The sequence below is a fragment of the Mobula hypostoma genome, chromosome 1 (assembly GCF_963921235.1).
Source record: "Mobula hypostoma chromosome 1, sMobHyp1.1, whole genome shotgun sequence".
Classification (NCBI taxonomy): Eukaryota; Metazoa; Chordata; class Chondrichthyes; order Myliobatiformes; family Myliobatidae; genus Mobula; species Mobula hypostoma.
Genome location: NC_086097.1, coordinates 146,527,973 through 146,552,918, shown reverse-complemented (window position 1 = coordinate 146,552,918; position 24,946 = coordinate 146,527,973). Strand labels below are relative to the sequence as shown.

The 24,946-nt window shown below is 40.8% G+C and overlaps 1 protein-coding gene across 2 annotated transcripts in view; it reads right to left on the bottom strand.

The window, feature by feature from the left end:
* Window positions 1-24,946, bottom strand: part of map3k22 (mitogen-activated protein kinase kinase kinase 22) — a 114,348-nt gene that overhangs the window by 51,980 nt on the left and 37,422 nt on the right. For both annotated transcript variants that reach the window (XM_063057596.1, XM_063057606.1), the window contains exons 3-4: window positions 13,164-13,258; window positions 571-611 (exon numbers count right to left, since the gene is read on the bottom strand). In XM_063057596.1, the coding sequence (XP_062913666.1) occupies window positions 571-611; window positions 13,164-13,258 (136 nt within the window). The remainder of the gene's footprint in view (window positions 1-570; window positions 612-13,163; window positions 13,259-24,946) is intronic.

Sequence of the window (24,946 nt, the reverse complement as noted above, 5' to 3'; positions counted from 1 at the left end):
AATAGTCTCAACAAGTAAACATTCTTACTATTATGAGCAAATGTTTAAAGCTTAGGTCAATGCACTTCTTTCTTTGTTGATACAGGAATTTCCCTGTGCCTTGAATATATTATTATACCTATTCTGCAGAAAGGCAAACTACAAATTTATCAAGAATACATTTCTTTGTATGATTCTCTGAAAGTTAAGGAGAACAGGTAAACAAAACCTAGCCTTATTTACCTATCATATACAGGTATCTTTATTTAGTGAACAGTTCGCAAAACTAGATATATTCAGCCATCCCCATCTCGATTGGCTTCAATAGCAGCTATGCTCACTCAGGTTGAGATCTCTAATTCGTATCACGAATCTTATAAATGTGCAATCAGTATGCCTTCTGGGTAACGCTAATCTTTAAAGCAAGTTATTTTGTTTGTGGATGAAAGTTTGTAAAATCATATTAATTAGAAAAAATATGTAAGGAATCACAAGTTGAAACCAATAATTCTTGCATCCGAATATCCAGTCAATAATATTGAATGAAGTAGAAAGATTTCATTGTGAAATGATCTAAGAAATAAAACTTGCCTTTTTTCTCCCTCATGCTCAAATTTGATCCTCACTTCCTTCTGCAAAACATAAGAAATTATTAATAGAAACTGAACAACAGAAACTGAATCAAGGTCATGGATGTGAAAATAATGAATGGTAGTGGTGAAAAGGTCTGTTGGTAAAAACAGTAATGTGTAGATTTTTCAGGTACTGCTTATGAAAGTTTAGAGAATTTGAAAATGAATCTATAACTTAAAGCACTGCAATGCTGGACTTCCAAAACATTTTACTTGGCTGGCTTCTTTATATATAAACTGGAACTCCAACTGGATTCTTTTTATTTACAAAGCCTGTCACTTATCACTCTACATTCCTGTGCATTGATTTGATAATCCTCAAGTTTATTCAGCATCATTTATTTGTTTTTTGGATCTCCCCCTCCCCCTCCAACTTTCAAATCCTTTACACACTCTTCCTTCAGTTAGTCCTGACGAAGGGTCTCGGCCTGAAACGTCGACTGCACCTCTTCCTAGAGATGCTGCCTGGCCTGCTGCGTTCACCAGCAACTTTGATGTGTGTTGCTTGTCATTTATTTGTGCTCATTTACAGCAGATTTTGGTAGTGTTTAAGTGACAGTGGTGCTAGAAAGTTTGTGAACCCTGTAGAATTTTCTCAATTTCTGCATAAGTATGACCTAAAATGTGATCAGATCATTATTTAAGTCCTAAAACTAGATAAAGATATCCCAATTAAATAAACAACATAAAAACATTATGCTTGTTAATTTATTTTTGAGAAAAATGATCCAGTAATACATGCATTTGTTGGAAAGAGTATGAGTGAACCTCTGGTTTCAGTAACTGGTGTGATCCCCTTGTACAGTGATAACTTCAACCAAGTGTTTCTGGTAACTGTTGATCAGTCCTGCACATCAGCTGGGAGGAATTTTAGGCCATTCCTCCTCACAAAACTGTTTCAGCTCTGAGATGTCAGGCTTTATTGCATGAACTGCTTGCTTCAGGTCCTTTCTCAACTTTTCTGTGGGATTATATCAAGACTTTGACATGGCCATTCCAAAACACTTTTTGTTCTTTTTTACCATTCTGTTGTTGATTTACTAATCTTTTGGATCATTGCCTTGTTGCATTATCCAATTTCTATTAAGCTTCAGGTGATGGACCACTACCCCGACATTCTCCTGTAAAATGTCTTGATATAATTTTGAATTTATTGTTCCCTGAACAATTACAAATTGTCCAGACCCTGAGGCAGCAAGTAGCCCCAAACCATGATGAAGGTCCTGACGAAGGGTCTCGGCCTGAAACGTCGACTGCGCCTCTTCCTATAGATGCTGCCTGGCCTGCTGCGTTCACCAGCAACTTTGATGTATGTAGCCCCAAACCATGATGCTCCTTCCACTATGATTCACAGTTGGGATGAGGTTTTGGTGTTGGTGTGCAGTGCCCTTTTTCCTCTAAACATAGCAACATGCATTTCTGCCAAAAAGTTCAACTTTTGTCTCATCTGTCCACAGAATACTGTCCTAGGGGCATTGTAGAATATCCCGATGATCTTTTGTAAACTTGAGACATGCAGCAATGTGTTTTTTGGAGACCCAGTAGTTTCCTCTGTGGTGTCCTTCCACAAACACCATTCTTGTACAGTGCTTTTCTTATAGCGGACACATGAACAGAGACCTTCGCAAGTTCTAGAGATTTCTGCAGGTCTTGTGCTGTTACTCTTGGGCTCTTTCTCACCTCCTTCAGCATTGCACATTGTACTCTTAGTGTGATCTTTGCAGGATGCCCACACTTAGGGAGAGTAGCAATAGTACTGAATTTCCTCCATTTGTAGACAATTTCTTTCACTGTGGACTGATGAACACTCAGGTCTTTAAAAATGCTTTTGTAGCCTTTCCCAGCTTCATGCATCTCTACAATTCTTCTTCTAAAGTCCTCTGAAAGTTGTTTTGATCGAGACATGGTGCACATAAACAGATCTTTCTTGAGAAGCGCAGGCTCTGTCAGTAACTTAACTTTGTGTGTGTGTTTTTTATTGGGCAGGGCACCTCTACAACCCACACCTCCAATCTCATCTCACTGACTGAAACATCTGACTCCAAATAGCTTTTGTAGAAAGCATTACCCCAGAGGTTCACATACTTTCTCCATCAAATACATGTAATTTTGGATAATTTTTCTTAATAAATAAATAAACAAGCATTATGTTTTTGTGTTGTCTATTTAATTGGGTTCTCTTTATCTAGTTTTAGGACCTACATGAAGTTCTGATCACATTTTAGGTTATATTTATGCAGAAATAGGGAAAATTCTAGAGGGTTCATGAATTTTCTAGCGCCACTGTATATTGGGGAAAATGGAAGGCCGACCACAGCAGCAATGGAGTAGTCAAATCAGAGAAATTCGCGGATGCATCAACAAAGGCAGAGATGGGAAATACTGTGGAAGGAGCTTTCAAGGAAGTTTTCTGGTAATGGCAAGATAGTTTATCTGAAGAAGCATTTATTAGTAATGATAAAACCAAAGAGACTCACCACAGTGTGTTGTACTGGGAAAGTTTATGCTTACAACTAAATTTAAATATGGTAAGTAGGCAGCAACGTGACAGTTCCAGAGTTCTCCTGACAGGCTACCTTACCACGTTCTAACCCCATTCCTCACCCCATTCTCTTGAATTTTTAAAGTTGTCTACATCCTAAATCTTGTTGAAGCTTTCGTCAGTCACCTAATATCTTGTGGAGAGGTTAGGTTGGTTTTATAGATTGGAGCGAATGGTTCTACGTTAGAATTTGGAGTAGCTAAGTCTGTTTTTCCTGGAGCAGAGGAAGTTAAGAGGGGTCATGAATGAGTCACTGTCTGCAAGATGTTTATCCCCATAGGCGGATAAAATCAGAGGATATAGGTTGTGGGCAAGGGATTTAGAGGGGATCTGAGGAGGAGAGGACTTCATTCACCCAGAGAATGAGGGTGGTGGAAGCATTGAAAATGTATCTAGATGAGCACTTGAACTGTTTAGGTATTCAATTCTAAAAAAAAATGGGATTGATTTGGACATGTGCCCTCTGGCCAACATGGACTCAATGTGCCAAATGGTCTGTTTTAATTCTCTATGACTCACAACATTGGCTCAGTGTTAACTTTTGTCTGATTATACTCTGTGGAACATTTTCTAACATTAAAAGGTATGTTAAGTTTTTTTTTACTCACAGTTGTCAGAATCTGGAACAGCTGAATTGATAAAGAATTTTGAAAGTGAATTGATCAGGTAACCAACCATAATGAATAAACAAGTTTGGATAGGGGACTTTTAAGAGTCAAAATGGGTGCATTGCCAAATATCCTGAACTATAACTCTCTGTGACTTTACAGGAGAATATTGTGAGCAAGCAATTAGCTTTAGCTCTGTAATAAAACAAAATCCATGAATCCCTGATGTTTTTCATCAGAGAAAAGTGAAGCAAATGAGGTCTATCTTTTAAAGGAGTCAGTGGTCAATACTGATGTATCCGTATGTTCCAAAATAAAGGTAAAATACTTTATCCATCTTTTTCCCCCCCATCAGAAATCAATTGTAAAACTAAGAAAGGGCCTTGGTAGCTCTTCAAAATAAAAGTCAATGCTAAATAATATTCTGAAGTAGAACACACCCTTAGTGTGAAGTTAGCCAGAGTCAACTGATAAAGGTAACAATGGAATGCTTTGACATTGCATAAAATAATATTGACTGGTCAGCTGCCATGGAAAAAAAAAGAGGAAAGGGAGTTCCTAAGTCTCAAATACTTTGAAAGATGTGCAAATCCAACTGAGAAGTTCAAACGGATAGAAAATGGAATATAAACTGTGATTGTTTAGATGAGTCAGTAACAGAAAATGCACTGACTGTTATCTTCCAGCTCTGCTGAAAGCCAGAATGATTACAACATTGTTGAACCGATTCCAGAATAAGTACACTGCCCCAAGAATGTACACATAAGAACCACAGCAGTAAGTATTTTGAAAAGGTCTGAATTAGTGGATTCCCTTATCCTGTGTGACTATTTCATCATGAAGACATCAGTAGGTAAACCATTATAGCAGTGTGAATGTTTTGTGCTAGATTGATTTTATGTTGCCTTTTATGCGACGTGGGTTTCACAAGAAAGTCATCATTTAATGCCAACTCCTACTACCCTTGAGAAGCTGACAATGTCTTATATCATGTAATAGTGGTGGAGAGTGTGGATGGGGTGCCAAGCAAGGCATCTGCTTTAAAATGAATGGCACTGAGCATCCTGAATGCTATTGCAACAGCTTGGCTAGAGGTATGGCTAGTTCTGAGATAACGGGCAGTTAAGTTACTGGCCTAGCAACCAGTGTTTTCAACTATTGTCACACAGACACAAGTTAAATTCTTACCCTGCCTGCTGAAGTATCTAAAATAAAGTACTGTGATTAAAAAACAGTTAGAATAGCATTAACCGTGAACCACCATTTTGTCATAGAAACCCCATGCCGTTCATATTACCCATCAGTTAAAGATGACTGCATCCCTATACCGAATGTTTTAATTCCATTTTTGGGATTATGGGTATGGCTTGCAAAACTGATCTCTAAATGACCTTGAGAAAATAGTGGAAAACCATCTGGTTCAAACCCAGGGGAAAGGTGTTCCCGCTGTGCCGTGGGGTAGCGAGTTCAAAGATAAAGTTTCAATGACAATGAAGCACCAGTGATATAATTCCCAGTCAAGATGGAGGTCACAAATTTGGAATGTATGTGGGAGTAGCAGAGGCAAGTAACTGCAGTACATCTTCTTGATAGATTGCCAGTGATGGAAGGGATTGAATGTTTAGGGTGGTTTATGGAGTGCCAATTAAGTGGGTTGTTTTGTTTTTGATAGTGCTGAGTTTCTTGAGAGCATTTAGCACTGCACTCATCTAGGCAGTGGACAATGTTCCATCACACTCTTCACTGTGCCTTGTAAATGGTGGAAAAACCTCGGGGTAGCAGAAGTTGAGTCATTCATTGTTAGATTCCCAGCTTATGGCTTGCTCTTGTAGCCAATATATTTATATGGCATGTCCAGTTCAACTTCTGCCTCCTTAGGTCAGAGGTGATTTGGGATAGAAAGTAAATGCTACCAGAAATGTTATCTGCCTCATGCCCTAACCTCAAATAATGCACCATAGCCCTATTGACTATAACACAAACAAAATGTTAGAGCAATACAGCAGGTCAGGCAGCATCTATGGTGAGGAATAAACAGTTGTCGTTTCAGGCCAAGTCTCTACATCAGAGTTCTCATTCCCATTTCACTGTGCTGGCCCTTGACAAGAGAACTTGGATACTGAGGCAGTTTAAGGCCTTCCAGATGCCCACTGGAGGCTGCCTATGGCCCTGAGTGCCATTTGTTGACACCCACTGTCAATATTCATTCTCACAGTTCTCAGACATGCTTGTTGGAACAGTGTTGGCTGCCTGCTTGTCAAGGGAAAGGCCCTGCATAACTTTCAGTGGAGCTGTAACCACATAGATGATGACAGGAATCCTCTACCACTGTTTCCTTTTTCCTCAACAGGTCATGGCTCCACAAGTGGCTGACAATGTTATTCCGGTAAAAATTATCACTGACTACCTTAAACTAGCAGTCACTCAAGTTCACTTTCCCCATCATAGAGTCCCACAACCTATGGACTTACTTTCAAGGACTCTTCATCTCATGTTCTTGATATTTATTGCTTATTTATTATTATTCTTTCTTTCTTTTTGTATTTGCACAGTTTGTTGTCTTTTGCACATTGGTTGCCTGCCCCGTTGGTGCTGTCTTTCATTTATCCTATTACGGTTACTGGATTTATCGAGTATGTCTACAGGAAGACGACCCTCAGCATTGTATATGGTAACATACGTACTTTGATAATAAACTTACTTTGAACTTTGACTGGTTTGTTAGTTTATACCAGTTCTCAGTCAGCAAAGGGTGAATTTTGTTTCTGCAAAGTGATACAGTATTATTACTGTATTAGGCAGGCAGACTTGGCACAGGAGTGGTGTTATCTATCCCTTATCATAATTTTAGATATTGCAACATAGCAAGGGGTGGAGTAGTGGTGTTGGAGAACAATATCAGAGCAATAGCAGTGATTAGATTTGTCTCAGATCATTTTCAGTGCATTATGTAAGATTGCGGACCGGGACAATACACAACTTGACTGGCAAGAAACCAGCCCGTTTGGGAATAAGAGCAACACACATCAAAGTCACTGGTGAACGCAGCAGGCCAGGCAGCATCTGTAGGAAGAGGTGCAGTCGATGTTTCAGGCCGAGACCCTTCGTCAGGACTAACTGAAGGAAGAGTGAGTAAGGGATTTGAAAGCTGGAGGGGGAGGGGGAGATCCAAAATGATAGGAGAGGACAGGAGGGGGAGGGATAGAGCCAAGAGCTGGACAGGTGATAGGCAAAAGGGGATACGAGAGGATCATGGGACAGGAGGTCCAGGAAGAAAGACAAAGGTGGGGTGGGACCCAGAGGATGGGCAAGGGGTATATTCAGAGGGACAGAGGGAGAAAAAGGAGAGTGAGAGAAAGAATGTGTGTATAAAAGTAAGTAACAGATGGGGTATGAGGGGGAGGTGGGGCCTTAGCGGAAGTTAGAGAAGTCGATGTTCATGCCATCAGGTTGGAGGCTACCCAGACGGAATATAAGGTGTTGTTCCTCCAACCTGAGTGTGGCTTCATCTTTACAGTAGAGGAGGCCGTGGATAGACATGTCAGAATGGGAATGGGATGTGGAATTAAAATGTGTGGCCACTGGGAGATCCTGCTTTCTCTGGCGGACAGAGCGTAGATGTTCAGCAAAGCGGTCTCCCAGTCTGTGTCGGGTCTCGCCAATATATAAAAGGCCACATCGGGAGCACCGGACGCAGTATATCACCCCAGTCGACTCACAGGTGAAGTGTTGCCTCACCTGGAAGGACTGTTTGGGGCCCTGAATGGTGGTAAGGGAGGAAGTGTAAGGGCATGTGTAGCACTTGTTCCGCTTACACGGATAAGTGCCAGGAGGGAGATCAGTGGGGAGGGATGGGGGGGACGAATGGACAAGAGAGTTGCGTAGGGAGCGATCCCTGCGGAATGCAGAGAGAGGGGGAGAGGAAAAGATGTGCTTAGTGGTGGAATCCCGTTGGAGGTGGCGGAAGTTACGGAGAATAATATGTTGGACCCGGAGGCTGGGTGGTAGGTGAGGACCAGGGGAACCCTATTCCTAGTGGTGTGGCAGGAGGATGGAGTGAGAGCAGATGTACGTGAAATGGGGGAGATGCGTTTAAGAGCAGAGTTGATAGCGGAGGAAGGGAAGCCCCTTTCTTTAAAAAAGGAAGACATCTCCCTCGTCCTAGAATGAAAAGCCTCATCCTGAGAGCAGATGCGGCGGAGACGGAGGAATTGCGAGAAGGGGATGGCGTTTTTGCAAGAGACAGGGTGAGAAGAGGAATAGTCCAGATAGCTGTGAGAGTCAGTAGGCTTATAGTAGACATCAGTGGATAAGCTGTCTTCAGAGACAGAGACAGAAAGATCTAGAAAGGGGAGGGAGGTGTCAGAAATGGACCAGGTAAACTTGAGGGCAGGGTGAAAGATGGAGGCAAAGTTAATAAAGTCAACGAGTTCTGCATGCGTGCAGGAAGCAGCGCCAATGCAGTCGTCGATGTAGCGAAGGAAAAGTGGGGGACAGATACCAGAATAGGCATGGAACATAGATTGTTCCAAAAACCCAACAAAAAGGCAGGCATAGCTAGGACCCATACGGGTGCCCATAGCTACACCTTTAGTTTGGAGGAAGTGGGAGGAGCCAAAGGAGAAATTACTAAGAATGCAGAGAGAGGCGGGGAGGGAAAGATGTGCTTAGTGGTGGGATCCCGTTGGAGGTGGCGGAAGTTAATGCAGAGAGAGGGGGGGAGGGAAAGATGTGCTTAGTGGTGGGATCCCATTGAATGCAGGGGGGGGGAGGGAAAGATGTGCTTAGTGGTGGGATCCCATTGAATGCAGAGAGAGGGGGGGAGGGAAAGATGTGCTTAGTGGTGGGATCCCGCAGGGATCGCTCCCTACGCAACTCCCTTGTCCATTCGTCCCCCCCATCCCTCCCCACTGATCTCCCTCCTGGCACTTATCCGTGTAAGCGGAACAAGTGCTACACATGCCCTTACACTTCCTCCCTTACCACCATTCAGGGCCCCAAACAGTCCTTCCAGGTGAGGCAACACTTCACCTGTGAGTCGACTGGGGTGATATACTGCGTCCGGTGCTCCCGATGTGGCCTTTGATATATTGGCGAGACCCGACACAGACTGGGAGACCGCTTTGCTGAACATCTATGCTCTGTGCGCCAGAGAAAGCAGGATCTCCCAGTGGCCACACATTTTAATTCCACATCCCATTCCCATTCTGACATGTCTATCCACGGCCTCCTCTACTGTAAAGATGAAGCCACACTCAGGCTGGAGGAACAATAACTTATATTCCGTCTGGGTAGCCTCCAACCTGATGGCATGAACATCGACTTCTCTAACTTCCGCTAAGGCCCCACCTCCCCCTCATACCCCATCTGTTACTTATTTTTATACACACATTCTTTCTCTCACTCTCCTTTTTCTCCCTCTGTCCCTCTGAATATACCTCTTGCCCATCCTCTGGGTCACCCCCCCCCCGTCTTTCTTCCCGGACCTCCTGTCCCATGATCCTCTCGTATCCCCTTTTGCCTATCACCTGTCCAGCTCTTGGCTCTATCCCTCCCCCTCCTGTCTTCTCCTATCATTTTGGATCTCCCCCTCCCCCTCCAACTTTCAAATCCCTTACTCACTCTTCCTTCAGTTAGTCCTGACGAAGGGTCTCGGCCTGAAACGTCGACTGCACCTCTTCCTACAGATGCTGCTTGCAGCAACTTTGATGTGTGTTGCTTGAATTTCCAGCATCTGCAGAATTCCTGTAGTTTGTGTTTGGGAATAACTTTTTTTCCAAGAATTTTCAGGGTCCATTCGAGATAATGCACTCATCAAATCTATGCAGCGGCAGAGCATGAAATTTGACTGGACGTTCCACCAGTCAGTCAGCTTCCTGATTTCTGAAGTGCAACAATACATGCTTGTCTCTGGATCTTAGGTAAACAGTCACACCTCAGGCAGCATGGCACAGTCTCAGTGGCAGGTCATTGGCTGCTGGGCTGAGTTTTTAACATGTTCACTGTTTACATTAGCAAGGCCTGAAGCCTTGCTATTTTCTAGTTCTACAGCTGCAAAATTCTTATTTTAGTTTTCTTTTCTGTTATTGGGGTTTACCATTTTTAAGCAGTTAATATACGATCTGGTCAGTAGTTTAATTGCAACACTGTTCAGTTGTCTATGAACAATTGCTCCTGTGAGCCAAGATTTCTTGCTATTGTGTGTCATCTAACAGAATAAGATGAACTGGTTGAAGACTGTCTTGTGAGGTAGTTTAATAATGATGCTGCACAGCCACATTTGGCAATGGAATGGGAACTCCTATCCTCTGACCTTGCTGCTTCTGCATGCCTTCCAAGTGATGGCAGACCTGAACATTATAGATTCATCAGCTGAGGGCTAATGGTAGGAAATAAGCATGTTTTTAGCCCATTTTTGGCCCAATACAGTGAGGATCCACAGAGAACAGGATCAATATTGAGGATTCCAGGGCCACTTACTTATCAAACACATCTTTGTGCTGCCACACTTTGGAGAACAATCCTGTTGGTAGGACTGCCTGTGGCCAGATTCAGCAATGGGCCAGCCATGGACATTGACTTAAAGTGATTATTTCATCAGCAAGTCAATATCATCTAGGATTAGACTACCCAATTTTGGCACCTGTTTTCACATAATTAAAATGCATCAGTAGGTGAAAGTGCATTTATCTTTACTGAGTCTAGTATTGAATTTGAAGGAAGTAACTAATTGCAATATGGGGTTTGTGGAATTGAGTGACATTCTAAGTAAGTCAAGCCCTGAGTGTGAAATTTCTTCTCTGAAAGGACATTATAGCATTAGACAAAATTTTAAGATGATCTTGTGGTTTCAAAGTGACTATGTTTCTCCAGTTCTACAATTGCTGATTTTGTTCCAGGTTAAAGATGGAAGGGTTAATATTCATGATTCAGACTAGAGGGCAAAATGCTCTGCAGTCAACTGTGGAATAAATGAAAAAGCTCATGTGCAGGAAGCAAAAGAATAAGGAGAAAAATCCTGGATCTAAAGCCGGAGGAATGGGTGGTAAATAAGCATGGAAATTTTGTAGTTGGCATGGGGATGGTAGAAACAGTCAGCAAAGGATGGAACAAAGCAGGAGTTTATATTTTTACTTTATATTTCGAACAGAAATTAACAAATAAACTGTACACAAACAGGAGGAGACTATTCTACAGAGGATATTCTATCTCCAGAACCTACTTCATTCACTCCAGCTCCCAGCATCTTTGGCCCTCACTTACCCACTTCAGAAAATCCAGAAGCAACTTCTGAAATTTAAAATGACCGGTCTCCAGTCTTGATCTCAATTCCGCTATCTTACTAACCTCCACTAATCATGATTCCCTGAAGTATAAAAATTTAAGGGAGTGAGCCTGGAAAATGGATTAAGTAAAAAGCATTTGTGCCCATTTCCTGCTGGTCCTGGTCATGAGGAAGTTAGACAATCCTTAGGAAATTAGATCAGGCACCTTCTGTCATGATTTACTTCTGGCATTTCTCTATTGCTATTTCTGCATCCAGTGAAGTCCCCTAAGCACTAGCCATTTCCAGTTGATCAACTGGATCTACGTCCTTTACTATTCTCCCTCTGTGAAACAACCTTCAGGGCAAATTGTGGAACATGAATGAGTTAAAGGGTTCTCCTCCTCTCTCACAGTACATAGATTTTATTTTTTACTGAAACCTCTATCATTTTCATTTCTGCATGCTGCCCTTTTTCACACAAGAATTGCTGAAAAAGGCTACAGCATCTGTGCACTGTGCACCTTAGGAGAAACGTTAGCCCTGCTGTTTGCATAGGCCATAGTAAAATCCTGGTGTGCTCCAACAGGTGGGCATACCCTTTCGAAGGCCAGCATGTGATTTTTCCAGGCTCCACAATGTTTCCAAAGTTGCTGCATGACTACCATGGACAGAACACCTTGACAGTGCTGACCAACTTCCCAGTGTGAAATTAATTCAGCAGCTCTGCTAGGTACAGCAAGCAACTGTGCAGTCTGACTAAAGGGGAGCAAAACTTAACCATGCAGATATCACCATTTTGTGATCATTTTTTGACGTGTTAGTTACTGTACAAGAAGTGGATGAAATTCAACTTCTAGACTTTAATGTCTCAACTTCCACAGCTCTCCAGAATGCGCAACTCTGTGAATGAAGAACTTTTTTGCAAGCCCAGTCTTAAGTCGGCATATCCTTATCTTCAGACTGTCTTCTTGTTGTAGGTTCCACAAGCAAGGAAAGAAACTCTCACCATCCAAGTTGTTGAAATCTTTCAGGATCTCATTCATTTCAATAATATTACTCCCATTCTTCCAGAATTCAAAATTAAGGTCAATCTAATTAATGTTTGTTCCTTCATACTAGAAATCAATCTATGGACCTTCTCCAAAACCGATTGAAGAATAATCAATATTATTATCCTCTAATGAAAGTATAACTTACATAAGAAGTCCAAATCTATGATTGGCAGTCCAAGTACATTCTTATCAAAGTCCCTTAGAATAGCAGCAAAACTTTCCTCCAATTCCATTGAAATTATGACAAGATCCCATTTGCTTCCAGGGTCTATAGCATTCACAAGGAGGACCATACAAACTCTTTATAGTGGACACCAGAATTGAACTCTAAAACTCCCGAGGTGTAATAGTGCCGTGCTAATCACTACACTAACATGTCACTATATATGAAAAGTTTTACTAAATTTGTTAAATACAACTTTGCTATCATATAACATTGAAAAGCATCTTTTATGCTTTTGAGTGTACTGTTGCTACTTGGTTCATAATGCATTCCAGATTATGCATCCACCAATTTCAATTCCAGAATATTTCTCACACTTTGAATCTTCCACATACCATTAGTACAGGTTAAAGTTATAAAAGTGGCTTTCAGTGAAATGCTGGAGGTCATTCAACTCACAAATCCGATTGAGATTTTAAGAGAAGGTGATTTGGAAAATTGATGATGACAGAATGGTCGACATGTTTACATGTACGTAGAGTGGGGTTTTTGACAAGGTCTCACACGGTAGGTAGATTAAGACACAAGAAATCCAATGCATGTTGGTAAAATGGATCCAAAATTGGCTTTGTGATAGGAGGCAGAAGTTAGTGGTGGATTATTTTTCTGACTGAAAGTCTATAACAGGTGCTGTACAGCAGGGTTCAGTGCTGGAGCCTTTGTTTGTCCTAGATATAAGTGACTTTGCTAAGAATATAGGTGATCTAAGGACAAGACTCCAGAAATATACATCAAGTTGCTTTGCACCTCAGTTTTCCCATAACACAACAGCAAGAGCGAAATGAACAAGCCTGGTAACAACACTGGCAAAATTTGCAGAATTTAAACCCATTTTTCTTTGTCTTTGATGCAAATCTCACCTGCTTGTTCCTGCCAGTGTCATAATCCAGCAATTTACGGCACTTGCCCAGAGCAGCCAAATCTTTCATAATCGAGTTCAGGGCTTCTTGCTCATCTGCAAAACAAGACAGACACCAACAAAAACTGAATTAATGAATATCAGTTGAAGGCACATAATGGAAAGGAAAATATCTTTTGGATTGTAACTGACTCAATTAAAACCAAACTTTACCGATGCCTGGTAGCAGTAAATTGTACCATCCACAGGATGCACTACAACTCACCAAGGTTCCTTCGACAGCACCTTCCAAACCCATGACCTCTGCCAGCTTGAAGGACAAGACCAACAAAGGTATGGGAATTTCACCACCTGGATGTAATGTTCCAAGCCACACACCACCCCGACTTGAAAATACAAGTGTACATTATTGCTCCTTCACCACTGCTGAGTCAAAATCCTGGATCTCTTTTTAGCTGCATTGTGGGTACACCACAATATCAACCAGAGCAGTTCAAGAAGGCAGCTCACCAGCACCTTCTCAAGTGCAAGTAGGGATGGACTCAGTCTGCAAGGTCCATGTCCCTTGAATGGATACAAACTCTGGCTGCTGAACCACCTACATATTGCTTTGCTGAACACAGAAATAACAGTCACTAATTTGGCGAATGTCCCAAATCATCTCCATTGGAGAATCTGTCAGCAACATGAAATGTTGATTTTCCCCTAAAAATGGAGAAATTACTGAACAATTAGCAACTAATAAACAAACATTTCTCAAATACTGTAATTGCCATAGGATCTTATATGCAATTTATACAAACTCAGTGACCCAATGGGAAATGAGGACAATGTTATGCATAACAGCTCTCAGCAAATCGCAATGAAATAAATGATCTGTTTTGCGATTTTTATAAGGATAAATAATAGCTAAAAGTCTCACCATCTTCATAAAGAACAATGGGATGTTTTCATCCATGGCACAAACTGTAACTCAGTTAAATTTCTTTTCAAGTGTGCAGGGAAGAATGATCAGCAGATAATAGCAAAGTTACACTGCCACAGCGATGGAATAAAAGCAAAAGATATTTGCAACAGGCAGAAGGTCATCCAGCGTGGTGATGGTAACATGTCATAAATTCAAGGCTATAATATTTTTGGACTATCAGGGGTTATGGGTAGCAGCCAGATAAATAGAGCTGTGGCCAAGGTCAGATAAGCAATGATCTTACTGAGTTGCAAAGGAGGTTAGAAAGGTTGTCTGGCCTATCTCTGCTACTGTTTCATATGTTGTTATGTATTTGTTATCAATAGGCAAATAATCAAGGGGGAGTGGAAGACAGTGGTGGGGAAGGGGGCGGAGGGATCAGTTGAAGACAACAGAGAATTTACTTGAGAAATGGTCTTTTCATTTCCTCCTTTACTCTTGGCAAAGAAGCAGCACTGCAAAAGCACGTAGTAGCTAGATCTGGAAGCAGAAGCCGCTCTTAAGCTACTGGATTCTACTGCTTTTCCATCATTAGAACAGTGTGGAAAACCCTCCATTACATAAACACACTGTACAGAACTCTGGCCAAGTTTGCAGCTATTTGCAGCATTATTCACCCATCCTTCAACAATTCATGGCCAGAAAGGAAAGTCACTTTATCTTAATCAGTAACTGAACTTTTCCTCTAAATTAAGCAAATCCACTGCAACATTTATCAGCAGATATTTAAAGAAAACACCCTAAAAATAAGAAAGGAAGGAGAATAAAAGCTTCTACTGATCAGGATCTTGAACAGGGCAGAACATTCCAAGGTGAAAAAGGATCTCGAGTTTTCCAGGCATACATGAAAAATAAACTTTTCCCAGGTTTCCAGCTGGGTACAGGTGTTGATTTTAACCGATGTTTCAATGATAAATTCTGCCATCTTCATCAGGGATGATGCCTGGGCATGTCTAGTTCAGTAGAATCCATCGCCCATCCTTCCTGATTGATTAGTCCTTATCCAACCAGGTTTCCACTCTCCTACCTTGTTTACAATCAAATTTCAGTTTTTACTTACAGCAAAACTTTTGTGTTTGTTAAAATTTCTCCTCATTTTATTTCAATGGCTTCATTCACCAGGCGGTCCCAAAACCCACTGGTGTGGCACGGTAGTTTTCTGCCGTTGAACTCAATGCTATGACCATTGCAAATGCCGTGTTCTGCCACCACTGATTTCTCCAGGTAACCGAAAGGGTAACATTAACCTTTTTGAATAGACCCTTACAAACAGAGTGGCCACTGGATCGCCCTTGCCATCAGCTGTTGCTAATTTCTACATGGAGCACTTTGGGGAGAGGGTGCTGAGTTCATCGCTGTTACGCCCCAAATGCTTCTTCAGATACACTGATGACATCTTCATAGAGTGGTCTTATGGACTCCAGGCACTCCTACAGTTCCACAACCATCTGAACAACATCCAAACATTCAATTTACGATAGATATGGAGAAGAATAGTGGCCTCACATTCTAACATGATGGAAACGGATGGTAGCCTCGGGCATGGCATCGATCAGAAACCCACTCACACAAGACATGTATCTTAACAATAACAGCTACCATCACGCCTCTCAACGTAGAGTGATTCTTTCTACTTTGACTAACCACACAAAACTATTTCAGACCTGGAGAGCTCCACAAAGAAATAGATGATTACGCATGACGTTCCTACAAAATGTCTACAAGTTGAAGGAAATAAATCAGGTTCTTAAGAGGGCTGACAGAAAAACCAGGAAGCCTAACAACGAGGAGGAACCCGTTGCTACCGCCTGTCTTCCTTATATTTCCACGCTTACTGGAAGGATTGACAGTATCCTGAAGAAATACAGGATTAATACCCTCAACAAACGCATAAGGAAGCTCAAATTGTAGCTTATGTGGGTCAAAAGTGACCTGGGACTCAGGGTGGCTGGCGTTTACAGGATTCCTTGTAAACATGGAGCAGCGTATAGCAGCCAGATGGGGTGCACAGTGGAACTTGCATCAAAGAGCACAGGAGGTGTATCCATTTGGGTCACCTGGAGAAATGGACGATAGCAGAACATTGCATTTGCAATGCCCACAGGATTGACTCTGAAGGCACCAAACTCTATGCCGTACTTTATGTGGTGAAGGAAGCCATTGAAATGAAACTAGAGGAAATGAATTTTAACAAAGACAAAGGTCTCGCTCTAAGTTAGAACTGGAATTCAATTGTAAACAAGGTGGGAGAGCAGAAGCCTAACTGGATAAGGACTTACCATCAGGAGAGACAGATGACAGGGTATATGTACCACCAGACTAGACATCCCTAGGCATCATCCCTGATGAAGATGGCAGAGTTTGTCATTGAAACGTCGGTTAAAATCAATACCTGTACCTGGCTGGAAGCCCAAGAAGAGCCTGAGGAGACAATAACTGATGACCAGCCAAGGAAGATATTAGAACTGTGTCCAAAACACTAATGGGTTGTGTGGGATCAGTTTTCTCAGCTCTTGACAGTTATTAATTGATCAATCATATTACAGGCAAACTGACTGCAGCATTTGCCTAGCTGAGGACAATTACTAAACTTTGAAGTCACCTTTATCAAGAGGTTGGGAACTTACAAAGATGTCAATGGTATGTCTTATAAATTTGAAATTTATATTCTATAGATAATATATTACGGATATGAAGGTTTAGTGAAACATCCTGTACCAAATTTAGATTTTTTTTTCTTAAATTAGTGCTTTTCATGTATGCACATTCTATTGAAGCATAATATGATAGACGGGCTCTACTTTTTGATAAGAATAATTGTGGAGTTAACATAATTCACTATCCTTGTGGAGTTAATTGGAGTGAAACCTCTAGCATCTGCACATAAACAAAGGAGCAGGAAAATCAGGAAGCCACCATCTTAGTGATCCTTCTCAGCTACAAGCTGTGCTGTTGCATGAGCTCATTGACAGATTTCAACAATACATGCAATATAGCATGTAGTTCTGCTAATATGATATGTATAGGGTTTGTCCACTTAAGATAATTTTTAATGATGTTATAAACCTTAATTATAACCAAATGACCTGCTAATTAACTGTTACAAATCTGGTATTTCATTGCTTCACATCGATTATAATTGAAGATTTATAAAGACAGATATTTTTCTTTGTAACTCTTGGCCTGAAATCTGCTTCTATGAAGGTTTCCAATAACCTTCAATTCTTTGATTTATTTAAAAAAAGTATTTATCTATCGCCACCCTGAATATATCTCGTGGTCTGGCTTTTGGCTTCCACCACACTGAGGCATAGGGAATATCTGAGATTCACCGCTCTCTGAAAGAAGAAATTTTTACACATCTCCGTTTTAAATGACCAGCCTTTACAGTTACTATGCCCCTTGTTCATGACTCTCCCACTAGTGAAAACCAATCAGCATCAGCCCTGTAAACCCCCTTAGGAACTCAGACGTTTAAATAAGGTCACCCCCTCATTCTTTTAAACTCTAAGAAATGAATATGCAAACTGTCAAGTGTCTGTTGATAGCAGAACTTCTCATTCCAAGAATTAACTTGGTAAATCTACACTGGATTGCTGCCAATGCTGTTGTATCATTTTTTACATAAGGGGACCAAAATAATGCACATTGCTGCAGCTGTGCCCTCAACACCCTGTACAACTGTAGCAAAGCTTCCCTTTTTTAACTCCAACCCCTTTGCAATAAAGGCCAACATGCCACTTGCATTCTTAACTACTCGTTGGACCTGACTGCGAACATTTGTAATTCATCACCTAAATCCCTCTGACCTTCACTCATTTGCAATCTCACTTCACATAGATAATAATCTGCCTTTTGATTCCTCATACCGAAGTGCAAGACTTCATGTTTCTCCCAGTCACTTGAACTATTCTGTTGCAGAGGAACAATGCCTTCACCTCCAATTTCAGTACTATTGCAAACTTATGTTTCTTTACACTTGTTCTCATCTCCAGTTCATTAGTGTTAACAATAAACAATTGAGGGCCAAAAACCATCCCTGTGGGACTCTTCTAGTTACATTACTCCAGTCTGAAAAGGACCCATTCATTCCAACTCTCTGCTTTCTATGTGTCGGCCAATATTTAATCCAAGTTAACACATTTCCGCCAACAGCCTGGGTTTTAATTTATGCACTACACCTTATATGGCAACATGTAAAATGTCTTCTAGAAATCTGAACACATTACATTAACAGGTTCCCCTCTAACAATGCTTCCTCCCGCATCTTCAAAGAATTTGAGAAAATATGTCAAACATAATTTACTTTACAGGATCCTACAACAATGATGACCTGGTACAAAGTAAATTCCTTATATGTCACCATGTACAGCCCTGAGATTCATTCACTTATGGGCATTCACAGTAAATACAAAAAACCCAACAGAATCAATAAAAGATCACATCCAACAGGACGGACAAGAAATATCACTGTGCAAGTACAAAAAAAAATAATAATAATAGCAATAAATATTGAGAACATGAGGTATAGAATGTTTGAAAGTGGGGAAAGTTTAGTGATGGGGCAAATGAAGGTGCATGAAATAATTCCCTCTGGCTCAAGAGTCTGATGGTTGAGGTGTAATAACAGTTCCTGAAACTGGTGGAGTGGGTCCTGTTCCTTCTTCCTGATGGCAGTAGTGAGGAGACAGCATGGCCTGAATGGTGGGGGTTCTTGATGATGGATGTTGCTTTTCTGCGAGCATGCTCCTTGTAGATATGCTCAATGGTGGGGAGGGCTTTAATCATGATCGACTTGGTTGTATCCACTACTTTTTGTAGGCTTTTCTGTTCAGGTGCATTAGTGTTTCCATACCAGGCTGTGATTTAACCAGTCAATATACTCTCCACCACTCATCTATAGAAGTTAATTGAAATCTTTGACAATATGCCGAATTTGCACAAATTTTCTTGGAAAGAAGAGGCACTGCTGTGCTCTCTTTGTAATGGCACAAATGCTGGACTGAGGACAGATCCTCTGAAATGATAACACTGAGGAATTTAAACTTGTTGACCCTCTCCACCATTGATCCCTCGATGACAACTGTCTCATGGACCTCTGATTTCCTCCCAGTGAAGTTAATAATCAGCTCCTTGGTTTTGTTGACATTGAGTGAGAGGTTGTTGTTGTGGCACCACTCAGCCAGACTTTCAATCTCCCTCCTATATGCTGATTAGTCACCACCTTTGATTTGGCCAATGACAGTGGTGTCATCAGAAAATTTAAATATAGCATTGGAGCTGTCACAATCATAAGCATAAATTGAGTAGAGAAGGGGGCTAGGCACACAGCCTTGCGGTGCACCTGTGCTGATGGAGATTGTGAAGACTTTTTTGCCAATCCAAACTGACTGGGGTCTGCAAATGAGGAAATCCAGTTGCACAAGGAGGTATTGAGGCCAAGGACATCAAGCTTATTTCTTGAGGGGATGACAGTATTGAATGCCGAGCTGTAGTCAATGAAGAATATACTGATGTATGCACCTTTGCTGTCCAGATGTTCCATAATTGAGGGAACAGCCAATGAAATAGCATCTGCTTTTGCACTGTTGTGCTGGTAGGCAAAATGGAGCTGATCCAAGTCATCTCTCAGGCAGGAGTTCATATGTTTCATCGCCAACCTCTCAAAGCATTTCATCACAGTGGATGTAAGTGCTCCTGGACGATAAGCAATTTACCATGTTTTTCTTAAGCACCGACATAACTGAAGCCTGCTTGAAACAGGTGGGTACCTCAGACTGCCGAAGTGAGAGGTTAAAGATATCAGTGAACACTCCAGCCAGCTGATCAGCACAGGTCTTTAATACTCAGTCAGGTATTCCATCTGGGCCGGATGCTTTCTGTGGGTTCACCCTCCTGAAGAATGCTCTTATGTCAGCCTCAGAGACTGAAATTACAGGGCCATTGGGGGTCATGGGAGTTTGTGAAGGTGCCTCCATGTTTTGATAGTCAAAGTGAGCATAAAAGGCATTGGGTTCATCTTGGAGTAAAACCTTGCTGTCACCTACGTCACTTTGTGGGAGGTAATAACATTCAAGCCCTGCCACAACTGTCAAGCATCCTTCAGTGATTCAATGGCCCAGAATTGCCACTTTGCATGTAAGATGCTTTCTGGAGATCGCAGACTGAGATGCAACATGGAATAGGCCCTTCTGCGCTGCCCAGCAACCTCCGATTTAACCCTAGCCTAATCACGGGACAATTTACAATCACCAATTAACCTACTAACCAGTACGCCTTTGGACTGTGGGAGGAAACCAGAGCACCCAGATGAAACCCACATACAAACTCCTTACAAGCAGCCGGGGAAACTGAACCTAGGTTGCTGGTACTGTGAAGCGTTGTGCTAACCACTACGCTCACGTGCCACCAGCTTGCCCAACTTATTAAGGTTCCTCTGTAAATCCTGATGACTATCTTCACTGTCAATGAAACCACCTGTTTTGGTATCATCCTTTTTATAAACCCTTTAATGTTTCACTGCCGGATCTAACAGATTTTCCAGTTCTCTAGGATACATTAGCCCTTACCAATTTGTATGCCCTTCACTTCAAGTAAACCTTATCCTTGATCTCTATCTTTAATCACACAGGTTATGGCTCTATCTCATGGAATCTCTCCTAAATAGAATAAATTCCTATAGAATGGAGTATGACGGAATAGTTACTTGAATAGCAGTCACCGTTCATCTACTGACCTGCCTCTTCACTTATTTCTCTTGCCCATCTTAGGCAACTCTACCGTTATACCAAAAAATTGCCCTTATTTAAGTTGAAGACAGCGTTTCTGGACCTGTGGTGTTCACCCTCAAACTGTAGCTGGAAAAGTCTATCATAACACAGTCAAAATCAGCTGAGGAATTTTCCTTTCTTTTCAAATCTTTTTATTATTATTATCCAAAATTAACACGAGTACATTGAAGTAAGCAACACTTGCAATGTCTCAAGAAAAAAATTATTTTAAAGATTGAAGACATTTTTGGTGATAAAAAAAACCCTACTAAGCAAGAAAAAGTGGGGGAAAAAACCAGATTAGGTGCTCAACCCCAGAGCCATGTGTCATACAAAAAGCTTCTAAAGATAAACATCAAACCGCCAGCAAGAAAAAAAAAGTACCACAAATTTACAATTAGATGGTGGAGGAAATGATAATAACGAGCAAATGAACCCGATCTTTTCTCAAAATCAAACATAGGTTCAAAGGTCTGACTTCTAATTTTCTCCAAACTAAGACATAGCATCACTTGAGAGAAACATTGTGACAAAGTGGGAGCTGATGTATCCTTCCACTTCAACAAAATGGCCCTCCTAGCTATCAATGTAACAAATGCAATAAGATGTTGGTCAGACACAGCAATACCACGGATATTTTGAGGAATTATTCCAAAAAGCACAGTTAATTTGTTAGCTTGTAAATTAATTTTAAGTGCTTTAGAAATTGGCGAAAAAAACTGATTTCCCGAACTGTTCCAGTATAGAACAAGACCAAAACATGTGTGTCAGTGTAGCTGTCTCAGTTTTACATCTATCACAATAACTAGGAACATTAGGAAATATTTTAGACAGTCTCTCCTTCGTCAAATGGTAACAATGTACAATTTTAAATTGAATCAGTGAATGACTAGCACAGATCAAAGAAGAGTTAACCAGCTTCAGAATCCGCGTCATAAAAGTCATATTGAGTTCTTTTTCCCAATCTTGTTTAATCTTAAAATAAAGGACACTTATCCCATTGTAATAGTAAATTATAAGTTCTTCCAATAGAACCCTTCATCGAAGGGTTCATACACATAATAGTATCTAATAGGTCAGCATCCAATATGTAAGGAAAATTACTTAAATATTTTTGTAAGAAATGTCTAACTTGAAGGTACTGTTAAAAGCGTGAGTATGAAAGAGAATTTTTATCAACTAATTGTTCAAAAGACATCAATCTATCTTCTTTAAATAAATCCAAAAAAGAATTAATACCTTTATTTTTCCCAAAGTAAAAAAATTGGATCACTCAAAGGCGGCTTAAAAAGTAATTTCAATAAATTAAACTACAAAGTTTAATTTTTTTAAGATTAAAAAAATTGCGGAACTCGAACCAAATTTGTAAAGAATGCTTAATCACAGGGTATAACTTTAAATTAGCAACTTTAGCTAATTGTATAGGTAAAGCAGCTCCCAATAACGAGGTTAAATAAAACCATTTCACATCTTTCAATTCCAGGTCTACCCAAATTGGCCAATTGTTCTTATAAACCCAATATAACCAAAAAGACTTGCATTGCACATTAACTTCCCAGTAATACATTCTTAAATTAGGCAAAGCGAGACCTTAGCTGAGGAATTTTTAAGCACAAGAACTGTTCAATCCTGAGGAAGGGTCTCAGCCCAAAACACCCACTGTTTATTCATTTCCATAGATGCTGCCAGGCCTACTTCCTCCAGTCACAACACGCTGGAGGAACTCAGCAGGTCGGGTAGCATCCGTGGAAACGATCAGTCAACATTTCCACAGATGTTGCCTGACCTGCTAAGTTCCTCCAGCGTGTTGCGAGTGTTGCTTTGACCCCAGCATCTGCAGAGTATTTTGTGTTTACTACTTCCTCCAGTGTTTGTGTGTGTGGCTTTGGTTTTCCAGCATATGCAGAATTTCTTGTGTTTATTCTTATCAATCCTTCCCCTTAAGTGTGAACAAATCTAAAACAGTCTGCCCCAGTTAGCTTCCATAATATCTTCTTCAAAGAAATGATCCCTGGCACACTTCACAAATTCTTTTATATTTTTGCCAATTTATTTCATCTAATCAATATAAATACTAAACTTTCCAATGACAACTGCAGTTCCCTTCAACCATGCTCAAGATAATTCCCCATTATTCTTCAGCCCTATTGAAAGGCTGCATTTTGAGGGCCACGAATTGTTCCCACCCACATCTTCCTCCCGTTATTCATGATTTTAACCCAAAGTGTTTCCACATAATTACGTAGAAGCACTTGTCTTCTTATCAAGATTCAATACGATTCTGATACCTTCCGTGATTAACAATGTTACTCCATTTCCTTTTCCCTTCAGTCTGTTTTTTTTGAAACACTGGAATTTTGTTGACCCTGTCACAACACCTCTGTAATAGCTACTAATCATTATCATGTTACTACCTGTCAACTCATCTAATATGTTGCAAATGCTACATTCATGCACATAAAGGCCCCTGAGCTTTGATTTCCTTAAAATATTTTTGTGGTACTTTTTGCTGAGTACAATTTTAGAGAAATTGCAAGCGGTTATTAATTTGTATCAAAAAGAAACAATAACAATTAGGGGGCAAGAAAAGTGGACTTATTTCAGCAGGGAGACATAGGTTAAACGAAAAAGCTTCAAATGAACAGACAGTCAGCTCTGCTTTCAATTGTAGTAACTACTTCACTTTAAATCTCCAGCAATGTACTGTAGGAAAGGAGCATGCTATTCAGGGCTACATATTTGTTCCACCAGTCAATGTGAGCAAAGCTGATTTATGAGCTAATCCTATGTGCATACTTTTCTCCCATTTCCTGTAATTTAGTTATCTCATGAAAATACAACAATCTCAGACTACAAGTACCATTTGCAGAATCCAGTTCAGCAACAAGCAATCTACTGGAGGAACTCAGCAGGTTGAGCAACATCTGTAAGGGGGGGGTGGGGGAATTATCAGTATTTTGGGTCGAGACCACAAACATTTCCTTCCCTCCCCTCCCCCACAGTTGCTGCTCAACCTGCTGAGATCCTCTTACAGAATGTTTGTTACTCCAAATTCGAGCATCTGCAGTTTCTTGCATTTCCATATTTGTGTATCTTAGATTTTTTTTTAATTTTACGTCTGAAAGACTGGGTTCTAACTGTCTTATCCTAATCTCATCAGTTGTCTTCCTTGAATTGCTCCCTTCCTATAAATGTCAGGAGCCTTACTTAAGGTCACCTTTTTGACCAGATGACTTCCTCAGATTACTCTCCACAAAATTCCTTCAAGTGCTGCTCCTTTGGTGGCTATGCCTGGGATAAGTTATCTTCTGTATACCTGAATGAACATTCAAAATTTCAACCTTCTAGCCTTTGGCCTTTAATTTACCATGACATTTTAGCAGCCGTCATTCAGCCCTACCACACATACGATCCCATATTTGATACCATGTCCCTAATGAAACTATTACTCCCATTTACACTGGCCACTTCCTAATTTATTGCTATTTCTTTAGTACAACAGACATTGACTTGAATGGATATGATAGTCACTCATCACCAGATCTTGACTAAATAAAGCACTATCAAGCCCTGATTCTGTGCATCAAAATTGCTGACTATCCCAAGATTATGTTTTCTTTAGTTTCACTCTCCACTCTCCTCCAGACTCATCTCCAGCAACTGTGCCTCTCTCCTCTGGACACACCTCCAACTATCATGAAAGGATTACAGTGAACGTGATTATTTGGTCAGCTATCTCTAGAACATCCAAAAAAAAAACTGCAGATGCTGTAAATCTTAAGTAAAAACAGAACACACTGGGAAGACTCCTATTTTTTTAGATCTAAAACATTATCTCTGTTACTCTTCCCACAGATGCAGCCTGATCTATTGACTATTTCCATCACTTTTGGGAATTTCCTTCCCTTCAATGACATTTCACCCAGCATCAGTCCTAAAATCACACCATTCTCCAGTTTTTCATTGAAGTACTCTCTCCAAGTTACTCTCATCTGTGAAAACCAATTGTGATGCTCTTCCCACCAAAATTACGACCAAGCCCCTTTT